This window comes from Aspergillus brasiliensis, assembly GCF_001889945.1.
Source record: "Aspergillus brasiliensis CBS 101740 unplaced genomic scaffold ASPBRscaffold_18, whole genome shotgun sequence".
In the NCBI taxonomy this organism is placed as follows: Eukaryota; Fungi; Ascomycota; class Eurotiomycetes; order Eurotiales; family Aspergillaceae; genus Aspergillus; species Aspergillus brasiliensis.
The window spans coordinates 99642-114590 of NW_027137459.1; the positions used below are offsets into that span (position 1 = coordinate 99642).

Below are 14949 nucleotides of genomic sequence, written 5' to 3' on the forward strand. Positions count from 1 at the left end.
AGGTGCAGCCCCAGAAGCTTATATCTAGTACTACGTACTATATCGTTTCCAGTCGGACCACACTGTTCTGGCATGATGATCTCGCTACTGAAATAGTAGTAACTTCGAAAAGACCAACGAACGGCGTGGACGGATCCATCAGTGTACACTGACAGCAGGAAGCCAAACTCTGGAATCAATCTCCATGCATGATACAAATATTTCAGTCTGCTTCAATATTCACGAACATCAGTGAAGAATCATGCGCCCTGCGGCACCCACCAAGGTACTAATTACATACTTGTCGATGCCAGAGTCATCTCCAACTGATGCAATGAGCGAAATTGTTTAATCGACTCGAGGGAGAAATCCCTGAATAATATAGGATGGAATTTGTCGCGGCCGACGGGCCCAAGTGTGATGACAAGATGGAATTCAAAGAACCGGATCCGTCGCTCCTACAGATATAAAGCAAAAGAGTTTGCATATCTACACTACCGGAACCCTCCAGTCCAGACTCAAGAGCATGACACAGACCCTCCGCATTAGCGCGACCTTTCCTGGGCTGCTCCGTCTCCTGCGGAAGAACGGCCGGCCGTTGACCGATATCCCTAGCACGCGGGATCGTCTGTTAGAGGAGGGGATCACCAAGAGAATGGAAGAGATGGGCGTCTACGCTTGAATCCGGTTCAGAAGAAAGTATGGAGAAAGACCCACCACGCACACCGTCCGACTCGGGGCAGTGGGCGCCTAGTGGTCATGCCCTCCTCCCTAGCCCTAACAATCCCATATTACCAGCTGCGTTCACATCACGGCTTCCAAGATCACAAGACAAGTGATTTTATCCCTCTGAGCCCGTCTCCTCCAGCAAAACGACAACAACAACGACGCGGGCAATCCTCTTCGTACAGACATATGACTGAGCTTCATACTGCTCCGTGGGGAAGTACCGCTCCCATCCGCAAAAGCCCATCCGGTTCACATACTTCGGGATATCGAAACATTGCTTATCAAAGTGCCGTCGCTGGCCTCTAAAACAGCTCATAAGTTCTTTCCACTGATTAAACAGTATAGTCTGCACACTATGCGCTTCAACCTTGATGAGGAAACCCATAGGAACTACTCCATATAATGCAGCGGTCGCTCGCTCCTTCCATATCGGACGAGGAAGTAAGCGACTTCAACAGGAGTGGTGCTTCGTTTTCTTTCTCGAACAACACAACACTGTACTTAAGAAGAAAATCTACAATATGATCAGTCTTTGATCTCGTTTTCATCTGTTTCAGACCTTCATTTATTAGCGTATATCAACGAGCGCTGCGTCCAACAGACAAGGACCCAGCATATAAGATGCCCCATCCAGCCCGGTGTAAGTAGCTCAAGATTACTCCTTACGACTGACTCTACTCATCACAAAAGAGAGCTAAGGCAGATTCCGCCTACAAGAACGAGCTACTGACTCTAATTGACCTTAGCTGTTCCCACTGGGCAGTCGAGTGTGGGATATCCGAATCATTACCCCACCTACGGCAAGATGTTGTGAACTGGTGGATCGGAAACTCATGGGGCTACGTCCTGCTAGTAGATGTGCTCAGTTGCCTGTGCGCGCAACCAAGATCGACAGTCGCTGATCAGTTATAAATCATGATTTCCATCCTTGATACCTTTCGTTAATCGTCGGCGTATCGGCGAGGATATTCCCGCCTTAACAATATGAGATGGTTTTTTGTTGACTACTCTGCAGCCCAAAAACGCCAGTATGATGGATCGAGGCACTACCTGCGCAACATGCTGTTTGTCCCTAATAAAGAGAGACAAATGATCGGTAACCAGGGAAAGGCGAAAGAGTTACTGGTGACTAGCTGACTCTGAATCAGATACTGTCAGCATCTACTTATCGAGAAAAGTCCAAGGATCATGGAGCTTCAAGTACGAAAACGGCTGCTGGCCCTTGCCTCATTGACCAAGCGAAGGCCTGGAGATTGGTCTACTTTATGTCGAGAACCGGAAAAATGGGCTATGATATTCCAGAAGAAGCCTTCCACAAATTCTCTGATGATATTGACGATGGAGCATGTCTGACTCATCTATTTAGGGGCGGTCCAAAACCCGTGCCATTCTAGTAAGGCTCAACAGGAGTATCAGGACAATGAAAAGTCCATTGTATGGTGCACTGGGCCATCTCAACAGAAGTATGTATCGCAAGTCCGATACTAAGGCCCAAGGACCAGAGCACAGACTGAAGCGGATGTGCATGGCCATCATGGCCCTTTGGGATCGTCTAAGCCAGCGTGACGCAAACCAGTACAACCAGTACATGTGCCGCTGGATTTGTTCTATTACCTTGAGATAAACCGTTATAGGCTGTGCGAAGAATTACCTACACCGAAGACGTTACAACTGTTTTTTCTTTCAATGAGAATCACCTGGACCCCGCACAAGAAGGCCCATAAGTTACTTACAGAAGAATCTGCTTCCATCTTGAGCAACATGGGAATGATAGGAACGAGCGCGAGCCCTTTTCTAGGGTTTTCCATCACACCAACTGCGTCATCGGGCGCCATTATTAAGCAGGTAGGCAGACTCGTCGTATAGAAATAGCATCTTGAGACCAAATACTGGCCTTTCTGAGTCGCTCCGTCGACTCCGCCAAGACATAAATTGGTGGATTGGAAACTCGGTAGAGCAGGTCCGATATTCTTTGCTCGTTAAAAATGGCCATGCGGTCATTAGAATGACCATTGAGGAGTACTTCCCTCAGGTGAGACAAGGGCCAGACTGTCGCCGGCGTTATTGATGCATCTTGGTGTGTGACTTCCACGGTAATAGATATGAGAACTACTCCCATCTGAGGTGGCGGTGTCCAAGGAGCGGCTGGCAGGGTTACTGCAGCTTTCTGAGGACGCAGTGAAGCAATATGTGCAGATCTGATATACGGGTATAGTAACTATACCTGATATATTCTCTGCAGCAGTGAACGGCAACACGGGCGTGAGATTCTGAGATATATCAAATCGAAAACAGATGTATACGAACATCACAGTAACAGGGGAACAGGTAACCTGATGCTCCGAACCCTACAGTTTGAATTAGCATAACAATACCTGAGACAAACTATCTGGCTGTATCTACAGTCAATGCTCCTACACAGCGATGATGATGATACCGGCTATACTCATATCCCAAACTGGCCCATACCTTTCAAACCGGGATAGAGTATGTGGTCCTGAGCCTGGAGAGAATTCCCCAGCCTGAGCAGGATTGCGATTAACCGACCATCAGAGTCTAGCTGATGTTTTGGATAGATCCTAATCAAATACTGGAAATGGTGCCCCGGGTAGTTCTCTGCAAAAGACAGCAGATTCTACCAGCACCTGTATAGAGATACAACGCTACCCACAAGCTGCTTCGGGCGTGGAAATAAGCATGGCAGAGATAGCACAGAAAGTGGAGCAGAAATCCTCTTAAGACACTCCAGATATACCACTGCAGCCACGTCCTGGCAGTGCACCCATTGTGTCTTCAGGTTCACCAGGTACAACTCTCCCGGGCCTGCTGTTCAGAGGGAGGGGAGCAGGCGGGCCACTAGTGCTCGAATTTGAACGACTGATCGGTCGTCCAGCAGTTACTCCTGAGATGAATGTTGTTATTGTTTATAACGCGACACTTGTCCAAATGGGATAATTTTGAGCAGACGTCGAGCAGTAATTCGTCAATCACAATTGGACAGGAGAACCAGTCAGTGCGAGGTAATAGGACAATACTCAGACCCTCATAGCCTGTCCAAAGAGCGAATTCTTGTTGGATATGAGATTGGGGTACAAGGAAGATCCAACCAAAATATTGGACAGGCTATGGGCCGGCTTGTTTTCTTAAAGACTCCGTCATGCGTTGGGTTGATACTGCAATCTCGTCCTGGGCAATATTATAGGAAGCTTCGAAGGGGTAGGAGAATTCCTTGTTCTTAAAGATGCTGGTTGATTCTGGGCAGTTAGTTGATTTAAGGATATGGAGGATAGAATCGGTAGACTGGACCTGTATATGTGGCTTCTGCGTTTATCTGGCCGTAACAGGATCATCTGGAATACTTTATAGGCACTCTTGGTCGAAAAGGGAATACAAAAGCTAGCTCACTATTATACATTGGGAGAGAGCTATATCATCTCATCCATCAAAATCACCCTCTTTCTCATCACCAACTCCCTCGCCTCTGGATCCGATAACGTGTAATGTAGCACCGCATGTCTTCCATCTCCCACCCTCTCGAACATCATCGTTCGCACTCTCGCCTCCTCCGGGATATACCCATCAGCATCAGCTGCCTTCATCTCCATCTTCATTACCTCCCGGACTATATATAAGTATGACATCGAGTCATGCAGTCCTTCGCGATGCGGCCATGTGCGGAACAGTTTCAAGACACGCTCTCGGATACCCACATCGCGGCACTTAACCCCTACACTAAACAGTGGGACGAAGATACCGAGATCGGAGATGACGTTAGGGAGTGGTTGTTGCGTTTTGGCGTATTCAGCTTGAAGGTTGGCGACGACCTGCTCTGTCAGGGTTACGGCTCGGGTCCATCCTGCCAGGAATTGATCGTAGACGGTTTCGGAGAGATTCATGAAGGTGGCAATGTAGGTACTCATGACGATGTGGCTGACGCGGATTGTATCGATAGCTCGGGTCTCTTTGGGTGTATAGTTTCGGGCCTGGGAGACGTATGCCTCAAAGGCGTTGATATGGCGGTGGATGTTACTGTATTGGTGTTGTTGCTCGATGTAGAGCGGACGACGGTCTGCAGAGCGATCGCGAAGTCCTGCTTCGCAGCGCGACCAGAAGCGCACCATGTTATCGACCAACGGGTCCAAAGTATCCTTTGCTTCCTTGAGACTGCGAATTTCTAACCCATCGTACTGCACCCTGGAGAGATGCGCATCCGATGGTAGCAACCGGAGCACGGAATCCTCGCTGAAATGCGCTGCCTGGACTGTCAATTCCGCAAACTTCTGCGTGAACACCGCGTCCTCTTCTGGCTTACTACCATCATTCGTACCGGTGGAGATGGCTTTAAACATTGCTTCCCTCGCTCTCGGGCCAGTTTCTTTCATCAGGATGTACATCCCATTGTTTAGATGCACCAACGCATTCCCGTAATTATCTTGCAAGAACTCTATAACCACAAAGATCACACAACACACCAGCGCCGTAATCCGTAGCTGGGGATCTCCGGACCCGGACGCAAGGCGGCGACGAAGAACCGCAATCGCCCGCCCGTATTGCTCCAGTGCAAAGAGCCGATAATTGTCATCGCCCCTTACTACTTCTGTTCCGGTTACACTCCCAGTGGTGGTTTCATGGAATGCCCCCAGCGCTGCGACGGCGTGGCCAACTGCCAGCTCCGTCTGACTCATTTGTAGCACAAGCCGTTGCCACAGTTCCGAGTCGCATAATCCGGTCAGCATGGGCATCGTGTATGTCTGGAATAAGGCGAGACAGCGGCGTTCATCGGCCGTCATACCGGGCAAATTGGTGGGAATGTGGTGATTGTGCAGGAGACTAGCGTGTCGAAGGCGCGCTTTTGCGGGGAGCTGGAAGATTGGGGATCGGTCGCAAGTACGACCTGTCGACGAGCAGTTCTTGCATGATGGTCCGGGTGTCTCGTCGCATTTGATCCGTCTTGTTCGGCATGTGCGGCAACCTGTTCTCGACCGCGGTGAGTATCTCTTCAGGCCCAGGGGTTTGGAGCCCATTGTGGGGTTGACCAGGTTGTAAGTGGTCACATTGAATTGGTAGAATGGTTGAAGAGGGAGAATTCGGGCCGAGCCGATGGGGCCGTGGAGCATCCCAAGCGAGTACTTTGAATTAGACTAGTCTGCCTAGTAGCTTAATCGCTGTAATTAAATGGCATGCAAGTCCTGAACTAAAAGCTATCCAAGTATTGTCAGTCTCAACAATTCTGTAGATACACATTAAAAAGGCCCTTCGAACAGATGCTACAATGCCTCGTGGAGCTTCTCGTGCAGTACAAGTCATTGGAACCCCTGCAAACGACCCTTCGGTAGCTTGCACATCACGATCCATTCAGCCATCAGAAGAGCGATCTACCGATCATTCCACTCATTTTCAAGCCGTGGACCCGCACGAGGCAGGATCGCTCCCCGCCGCCCCTCCGCGTCATCATTGGCGTCTTCATCCTCCAGCCCAGCGGGTGTAATGAACTGCTGACCGCGTGTCTGTCTTCCAAACTGCATTGTCATCCAGCTTGGTCTTTGACGCGTGGCCTGATATAATGCAACCTATTTTAAATTAGTCGATTCATACGTGTAATAATATAATATACGAACCTTCATGAGTAGGGTCAAGACCGCAGCTGCAAAGACCATCCATGAAGTACTCTGCTGCTGCTGCCTCCACGGGACCAGGCAGCTTGTCCCGTAGTTAAACTGCACCTCACAAGCATCGTCCCCGGTGGTTTTGTCCTTGAACGGCCACGCTCGGTCATGGATACTCCGAAATCCACAACAGCGAAATTCATCCTGAATAGCCCGGATAGGTTGGGCGTCTTTCGCGTGGAAGTATGACTGCCATTCCTGCTCCAGTCGGCAGGTTGTGATGCTCTCTGGGTACAGATAGGCGAGGGCTACGGTGGCGATGATTGTGGTTATGATAGATTGGAGGTGGTTGAAAATGGGAAAGAGTCTTCGCCAAGGGCTAGACGACTGGTGATTATCTGCGGCTGCAGGTTGAGTGAGTCGACTGGCAAGGTATAGCGCCAGTGCTGTAAGAGGAGGGAAGAGGGTGGCGATAGCTGGGACCCATTCAGGGAGGGGGAGGTATAGTGAAGCTGTACGAGACCAGGACAATCTGCGAGCTAATTAGCTTGTCCCGATGTGACATTGCCGGGGCAAGAGTGAGAAGATCACTTACGCTCCAAGAATGATAGCGATGATTGCACACTATTAGACGAATTACTGTCAGTTGGTGCTCAATAACCGTGGTGACTCGCCCATACCGCTGCTGCCACTATGGAAGCCACCGTTGGCAATCCGTAAATGATAGCCATCGTGATTTCGATGCTGGTACTAAAACGGTGATTAAATATGAAGCAGAAAGCTGTTCTTTAGATGTACTCTCGGTGAAAGAAAAGAGAACAAGCTGGGGTGTTGGACTGAAGAAGACGGTACTGGCCAGGCGGGGTCGGCGCTTGCAGCTGCGCACATGTCAATCAGGCAGAAGCCATGGTTGAGCCATTGCTTCCATGGTCTTGATGCCTCCATCTAGCAAGCTTACTACTACATTGAGAAGAATTGGAGCTTGACGGCAAAGTAAGTCTAATGAGCATTCCTTCCATGCTGAGCTAATCCAGCGAGGCTGGTATATTTGTGGGGTAAATCAGCCAAGTAGAAGCAATCCATCTAGCCTGGGCTCCACTGCCACAGAGCTTCAGACAATCTACATAGCGCCAGATCGAAGAGAACTATGCCACTTATATAGGTAAGCCTGCTACTACTGATCTGACTTTCTGCTTCACCCATCTGCAGCGAGTAGAGTCAGTCTGCTCCGTGTTTGCCGATCACCAACACCAACCGCGGATGGTCACCTGCCCCATCGGAGCTACCCGCGCTAAAAGGTCAAGCTAAGATAACGCGAAGCTCTTCTCCCCCATTTTTCCCTGTCAAACATACCTGTTTCTTTCCCTGCTGTCACTACCTGCATTCACCATGAAACCATACATCGGTATTCCAGCGGTAATAGTGCTCGTTCATCGAGCCTGGTCGCGAAAGTCGCTGACCACCCCGGGCCTCATCGCGGCTGCGCTGACGGCCAGCGCCCATGCTCTTCACCCATGGTCCGCTCCTTTCGTCTTGTTGGGAGTATTCTACTTTGGCGGCACCAAAGTTACCAAGGTATACAACCTCTCTGCTATTGTTGATCCGCGGTTTGGGGTTGTTAATCGCACACTTTCCAGGTTAAACACGATGTTAAAGCTCGTTTGACGCTCTCCGCGACCGGCTCCGAGGGCGGCGAGGGCCAGCGTACCCACATCCAAGTCCTGGCGAACTCTGTCGTCGCTACAGTGCTTGCTCTCTTACATACATATGTTCTGGCAGGGAAACCTGCGAGTGCAACTCAGTGCTTTTCGAATGGTCACGATGCGGCGGATTTGTTGGTCGTGGGAATCGTCGCGTAAGACCTATTCCTTACCATTGCTTATGTGCGTACTGACATGTCCATCGTTGTAGGAACTACGCCGCTGTCGCCGCTGATACATACTCCTCCGAGCTTGGTATCCTGTCCAAGTCCAAACCCCGCTTGATCACCTCTCCCACGTTCCGCGTTGTCCCTCCCGGTACCAATGGCGGCGTAACAGGCACCGGACTCCTAGCAGGAGTGCTAGGTGCATTCACAATCGCCGTGTCGTCCGCTGCTTTTCTACCTTTCTGCCCCGAAGGCGATACCCTGTCGACGCTCAAGAGCCGGGCTCAGTGGATAATGGCTGTGACAATGTGGGGAGGTTTGGGCAGTGTGCTGGATAGTGTCTTGGGTGGATTGCTGCAGGCTAGCGTGGTGGACAAGAGAACAGGAAAGGTTGTCGAAGGAGCCGGTGGCCAGAAGGTCAGTGCATTGCTCACCATCTACGCATTGCTGAGAAGAGGGTTGTTATTTAACCCCATCTTACAGGTCCTTGTTCACCCCTCTTCTACTCATCCCGGTGTCCCAGCTGATACCACTGGTCTGAAGCCTGCGGGATCAAGCTCGAGTGCGCAGGTACGCGCGACGGAGGCAGTCGCTAACACCGCCACCTTGAGAGGAACCAGGGCTACTGGAACGTCGACGGGAACGTCCGCAGGAGAAACCGAATCAGGACATGAAAGTCGGCGGATAGAAAGTGGACGGGACCTCTTGGATAACAATGCCGTCAATCTACTGATGGCCTTCACAATGAGTGTTGGGGCTATGGGCGCAGCAAGCTGGGCCTGGGGTGTGAGTCTTGCTGACTTGGCTTTGTGGTAGCCATTGAAGGCTTGAAGCGTAATGACTCGCTATGCTATGAAACGATTATATGACTTTCGGCTGATTGGAGGATTAGATTATGAACCTGTGGAAAAGGTAGGAAGGAAGAGAAAGGAGACGTGCATATGACAATTAGTTGGGCGGGTGCAGAAACGCTATGAAGGAATCCCTATATATAATATCAAACACCAATACTCCAACATTAAACATCCCACATCCTCACCAAACTAGCTGTTCACCAAAATGGCAGGCCAGAACGCAGCGCGATTAGCGCTGATTATACCTTTCGTTAACGACAGTTTGATACCGTCGTCTCTCCCGCTCCAGATAACTCAACGTGACGCTCTGGTCCCTGTGATAGTCAATGAAATCCTCCCACTGCTCTTGCGGCACAATGACTTCATAAGGCTGTGCCGAGAAAATGTCGGTCGGCCGAAATCTTGGAGCCATTCCCGTGGGATGCACTTCGAAAGTGAATAGCTTCTCCCTGCCACCAAGTTTGAGTCCACTGGGGTCCTCAGGTTGCCTGTCGAGCAGGGACTTGGGGCGGGCTATTCTCCGCCGACTCACGGATTGTGGAATGATGTCTTGCGACAATAAGTGAAGGCTATCCTCCCAGTTTCGTTTCGAATCTCGGTGCTTTGGCACTTCACCAACCGGGGGCATTTGGTTTGCGCGTCTGTGAGCGTCCTGCAACATGCGCCGTCGATCTTGGTCGTTCAATCCCGGCTCACAGAGTGGCAGGTAAAATGCCATGGTGCTAGCCTCAGGGTACTCTGTGATCCACAGCTGGCAGTCGTGAAACAAACGGCGTGCTTTATCATAGTTTCCTTGAGCAAACTTCACCCGAGCCTGCCAGTACTTGCACCGTGCGATCACGCGTCTCTCCTCGTACTTGTCTGCTAAGTCCCGAGCCTTCTGGGCTTCGAGTTCGGCCTCGCGTGTCTGGCCTTTCCCAAGGTAGCGCTCTACCTTTACTATAGCAGCCCTGATATTGCTTTTGTCGACAATCATGTCACAGTAGGATATGATATTGTCGAGCGATCCGCTCTCTGGCTCGTCTTCAAGTGCCATCCTGGGTTTCCTTTCTTCTAGCGAATATTCGGGGCGACATTGTAAACGGGGAGGTAGAGGTGATGGTGGGTCGTCGAAGTGGCGGCGCTGGCTGTCAAACTTAGTGGGTTGATACTGCCATGGGACATGCTCTTGCTCCTCTACATCGTCGCTTTCACTCCCGCTTGGTAGAGCATCAGCCTGGACTTGCCATGACTGGTCTTCGTCATCGTATACAGATTCATCTGTGGGGCTGTGATCATCCGAATCACCCACGTTGTAGTTTGCTTCCATAAGCATTCGCCAAGCCTCGTCATCACCGGAGTCATTATCTGAGTGTTCGTACTCGTCGTCGCTGTCTGCTCTGATGTTGAAGGCTGCATCTCGCATATGCGAGTAATCTCGCCTGTTTGGTAGCATTTTGCGGCATATTAAAAAGTACTTAATTGGCTGAATCTCAGAACGCAGGATCATGATCCTGGGTATGCAGCAGTATTTATACTTTTCACCCTGTCCTACATGAGCTGCATACTCCACTACTAATTTGCGGTAATTCACTACTACAAAGACGCTCGACAAATAGTGCATCGTATCATGACTCACTGGACTTACTAATGGCATTGGGTATAGATTGGATAGAAGCTGAGTTCTTCGGTGATCAACGGAGATATCCCCGAACAACACCGATGCGAATACGTCTGGTGCTCCTGATCAGCTAGTATACATCCACCTGGTCGGACGATGAAATACATTTTCTGTTCATCCCGCGGGATCTCTCCGCTGATCGAGCCTCAGCAGCTGATCAGCCCTAATCTTATCAGAAAGCGGCCGCACTAGTGAGCCTGAGAGTGTCACTGGCCGGGCTTAGGCGGGAATACTGTGTAGCTTTTTCGACTACTACCGTAGTGCTGATGAAACTTCATTGTTTGTGTCTGACCCTAGTTCAGCACTGGGCGAACACAAACACTGGTCAATACGAGCTCCACTTGAGACATATTCCGCGAAATACGGGTCGATCGGGGGGGGATGTGACCAATACCAATCAGACCAGCCTGATGGATGTATAAGATGGTAAATGGTGGATGGTGGTTGGGAAGATGCCGTCTGCCTGAAACAGGCAAACACAGCAAACCAAACCAGACAAACTTGGGTGGAGTTGACAAATAGAACAAACAATACCCGATACGGGAATCCCCGCTCCAAGCTAAGGCATGCAAACCAATGCAATCGATGCAAACTCAACGTCATGCTCGTGTCGGCGATTCCTTCTGGCCTCGGGCGATTGGACCTCTTTTCCGCATGCGTCACTGGCCCTGCGGTGCTTCCTCCACTGGATCGCCATGACACCTTGTCGTTCCTTGGAAAGTAACCCGGATGGTGGGTTTCCAAGCCATCCCACCGGAATGTGTACCCTGCCCAGTATGGTCTGATTGACGTGCAGGGCGGCCTCAACGGGTATTGCCCGGTCTGCGGTGGGACAAATCGCCCTGAGCTTACACACCGCGGAGGGCGTCCAGACCATCTCGATGACCCAGTCAAGTCAGGGTGGGTTGTTTGCATGGGCCCGCTTCCTGGATAAGTGCAGGAACAGCCTCCCCTGAAAAAAAAATGAGAGAGGTGGGACGAAGCAGCATGATACTGGTCTTTCTGATACCCCCACGCCAGCTTTCGAGTCTGACCTGTCGACCTATTTATCCAGTGGTGGATCTACCTGTAGTTCATCAATCTTGCATACCTCCTTTGCAAGGACTGGGCGCTTCTCCTCAGTCTTACCCCTCATTAGCCCCCCCGATACCATCCGCGGGTTGCGCGCGCATACTATAATATAAGCTCTGTGGCTTACCCTTGGACTTGTACCTTTTTTATTCTGGAGAGGATTGTATAACTGCTGTTTTTTTACGTGCTTGAATCGTCATTAAAGTATTGCGCTCACCCAAAATGTCGCCCTTATGTCCGGTCGTCAAGGGTGTGGACATCGTCGATATCCGTCAAAATGACGTGAAGTTTTCCTTGGTAAATGATATCCAGCGAGGTATAGATCCTCCGGCTGGAACTTCCCGATCCATGCCCACGATGCTTCTCTACGATGCTCAGGGGCTCAAACTTTTCGAGGACATCACTTATCTGGAGGAATACTATCTCACAAATGCGGAGATTGACGTTCTACGGACACATGCGAAGAGGATCGTTGAACGCATCCCGGATAATGCGCAATTACTGGAGCTAGGTAGTGGGTGCGTCTTCCTTCCGCTTGGAGCATGTTTAGAGTCTAAGGGTGTCGATCCGGGTTTCTAACATACGGCTAGCAATCTGCGCAAGATTGAGATTCTCCTCCAGGAATTCGAAGCGGCGAGCAAACGGGTGGACTACTATGCCCTGGATCTGTCACTTTCAGAGCTGGAGCGCACATTCTCCGAAGTATCCCTCGATCAATATCAATATGTCGAGCTTCATGGCCTCCATGGCACGTATGACGACGCCGTCACCTGGTTGGAAGACCCCGCGAATCGAAAGGTCCCCACGGTGATCATGTCAATGGGTTCGTCAATAGGCAACTTCGATCGTCCGGCAGCGGCGAAATTCTTGTCGCAATTTGCCCGGCTCCTGGGGCCGTCGGACTTGATGGTACTTGGTTTGGACAGCTGTACCGACTCGGATAAAGTGTACAGGGCATACAATGATTCTAAGGGTATTACGCGGCAGTTCTACGAGAATGGATTGTCGCATGCGAACGCTGTGCTCGGGTATGAAGCATTTAAACTCGACGAATGGGATATCGTGACGGAGTACGATAACGTTGAAGGACGGCATCAAGCATTCTACGTGCCCAACCGGGACGTGACGATAAACGGGGTACTACTTCCAAAGGGCGAAAAGCTCATCTTCGAGGAGGCATTCAAATATGATCCCGAGCAGTGCGATCGGCTGTGGCATGAAGCGGGCTTGATTGAGAACGCTGAGTATGGGAATGGCTCTGGGGATTACCGTATGTTATTTCTTGACGGTGTGCTACAACTGCATGCCATGTTGCACTGCATTGTATAGCATGTTACACTGGTATGTGGTCATTATACTAACAAGTCTGTTGAGCAGTTATCCACGTGCTCTCTTCGGCTACTCTCAACTTTTCGACGAAGCCATCACAGTATGCGGCTCATTCTATTCCGAGCTTTGAAGAGTTCCAGTCTCTGTGGACAGCATGGGACATTGTCACCAAGGCCATGGTTCCCAGAGAGGAACTCCTTTCGAAGCCAATCAAACTGCGGAATGCATTAATCTTCTATCTCGGCCACATCCCCACGTTCCTCGGTCAGTATTATTCTTGGCTATTTTGGGAATGCAAATGTAACGGACAACATGTTGACAAAGACAGATGTTCATTTAACCCGAGCATTGGGCGAAAAGCCAACACATCCCAAGTCATACCGACTCATCTTCGAACGCGGAATTGATCCCGATGTGGATGACCCCGAGAAGTGCCATTCTCACAGCGAGATTCCGGACGAATGGCCTGCCCTTGGAGACATCTTGGACTATCAAGTGCGGGTTCGAAGTAGAGTGAGGTCCACCTTCCAGAAGCATAATGTGGCCGAGAATAGGGTGCTCGGCGAAGCACTCTGGATCGGGTTTGAGCATGAAGCCATGCATCTGGAAACGTTCCTTTATATGCTGATCCAGAGCGAAAGAACACTTTCGCCTCCAGCTGTTCCGCGACCGGATTTTGAGAAGCTGTTCCACGATGCTCGGCAAGAGGCACGACCTAACGAGTGGTTTTCGATACCCGAGCAGACGCTTTTGGTTGGATTGCACGATGATGGTCAATCGGTTCCCCGTGACTCTTTTGGATGGGATAACGAAAAGCCCCAGAGAAAAATCACAGTCAAAGCATTCGAAGCTCAAGCGCGGCCAATAACAAATGGAGAGTACGCCAAATATCTGCAGGCAAATCAGCTGCCTCAGAAGCCAGAGTCCTGGGTCTTGATTAAACCTGAGACGTACCCGACTTGCAATGGTGTCAGCCAAGGCAGCAGTTACGCTACGAATGAGTTTATGGCACACTTTGCCGTTCGCACTGTGTTTGGCTCCGTCCCGCTCGAGCTGGCCCAGGACTGGCCGGTGATCGCGTCTTACGATGAATTGGCAAAGTATGCCAAGTGGGTGGACTGCAGGATACCAACATTTGAAGAGGCGAAAAGTATCTACGCGCATGCAGCTCGGCTGAAGGAAACTAGTAACGGCCTGAACGGTCATAGGTAAGTAGAGCACTTCACTTTGCTCGATGCACAAGGCTTACTGTCACAGTGAAACCAACGGAGTCAACGGAGTCAATGGACACGGACATAGCGAGATCAACCCCCTACGGCCTCGCACCCCGGACCACCAGCCGGTACAGCACCCTTCGCAAAAATCTCAGCCGGTGTTTGTTGAGCTTGACGACTGCAACGTCGGCTTCAAACACTGGCACCCTACCCCAGTCATCCAGAACGGCGACCGACTCGCCGGCCATGGAGAGCTGGGAGGCGTCTGGGAGTGGACGAGCACGGAACTTGCACCCCACGACGGGTTTGAGGCCATGCAAATCTACCCCGGATATACATGTAAGCTTGCTGCGTGAGAGATACGAACAAAGCTAACTGAGAACAGCCGACTTCTTCGACGGAAAGCACAATGTCATCCTCGGAGGGTCATGGGCGACGCATCCACGGATCGCCGGCCGCACTACCTTGTAAGTAGCCCGGATACAAGACTGGTGGTTCATAAAGCTAATCTCTTCAGTGTGAACTGGTACCAGCGGAACTACCCATACCCCTGGGCCGGGGCCCGGCTGGTGCGGGATGTCTGAGGTGACGTTGAAGGAATGTCTGGGATAAGACGGAATACCTCATGCAATAGCAAATA

General features: G+C 50.7%; 4 protein-coding genes across 4 annotated transcripts; 2 read left to right on the top strand and 2 right to left on the bottom strand.

The window, feature by feature from the left end:
• Positions 1–4133: 4133 nt before the first annotated feature.
• ASPBRDRAFT_59282 (Zn(II)2Cys6 transcription factor) lies at positions 4134–7045 on the bottom strand (the record flags this gene model as incomplete). Its single annotated transcript, XM_067628030.1, has 6 exons — positions 4134–5837; positions 5935–5938; positions 6088–6278; positions 6327–6846; positions 6910–6938; positions 6995–7045. 6 exons carry the CDS (start codon positions 7043–7045, stop codon positions 4134–4136), a joined length of 2499 nt encoding a protein of 832 aa, XP_067474089.1.
• Positions 7046–7703: 658 nt separating this feature from the next.
• On the top strand, positions 7704–8997 carry ASPBRDRAFT_136677 (DUF92 domain-containing protein; the record flags this gene model as incomplete). The annotated part of the gene is made up of 3 exons (XM_067618818.1): positions 7704–7889; positions 7952–8169; positions 8226–8997. The coding sequence occupies 3 exons, from the start codon at positions 7704–7706 to the stop codon at positions 8995–8997; spliced, it is 1176 nt and encodes a 391-aa protein (XP_067474090.1).
• ASPBRDRAFT_48355 (uncharacterized protein) lies at positions 8930–10537 on the bottom strand. Its single transcript, XM_067626077.1, has 2 exons — positions 9074–10537; positions 8930–9015 (listed from the first exon to the last, which is right to left on the bottom strand). The coding sequence occupies exon 1, from the start codon at positions 10468–10470 to the stop codon at positions 9265–9267; it is 1206 nt and encodes a 401-aa protein (XP_067474091.1). The 5' UTR covers positions 10471–10537; the 3' UTR covers positions 8930–9015; positions 9074–9264.
• Positions 10538–11988: 1451 nt separating this feature from the next.
• Positions 11989–14893, top strand: ASPBRDRAFT_200470 (DUF323 domain protein; the record flags this gene model as incomplete). The annotated part of the gene is made up of 7 exons (XM_067621438.1): positions 11989–12284; positions 12357–13036; positions 13144–13359; positions 13424–14303; positions 14353–14648; positions 14695–14776; positions 14827–14893. The coding sequence occupies 7 exons, from the start codon at positions 11989–11991 to the stop codon at positions 14891–14893; spliced, it is 2517 nt and encodes an 838-aa protein (XP_067474092.1).
• Positions 14894–14949: the final 56 nt, after the last annotated feature.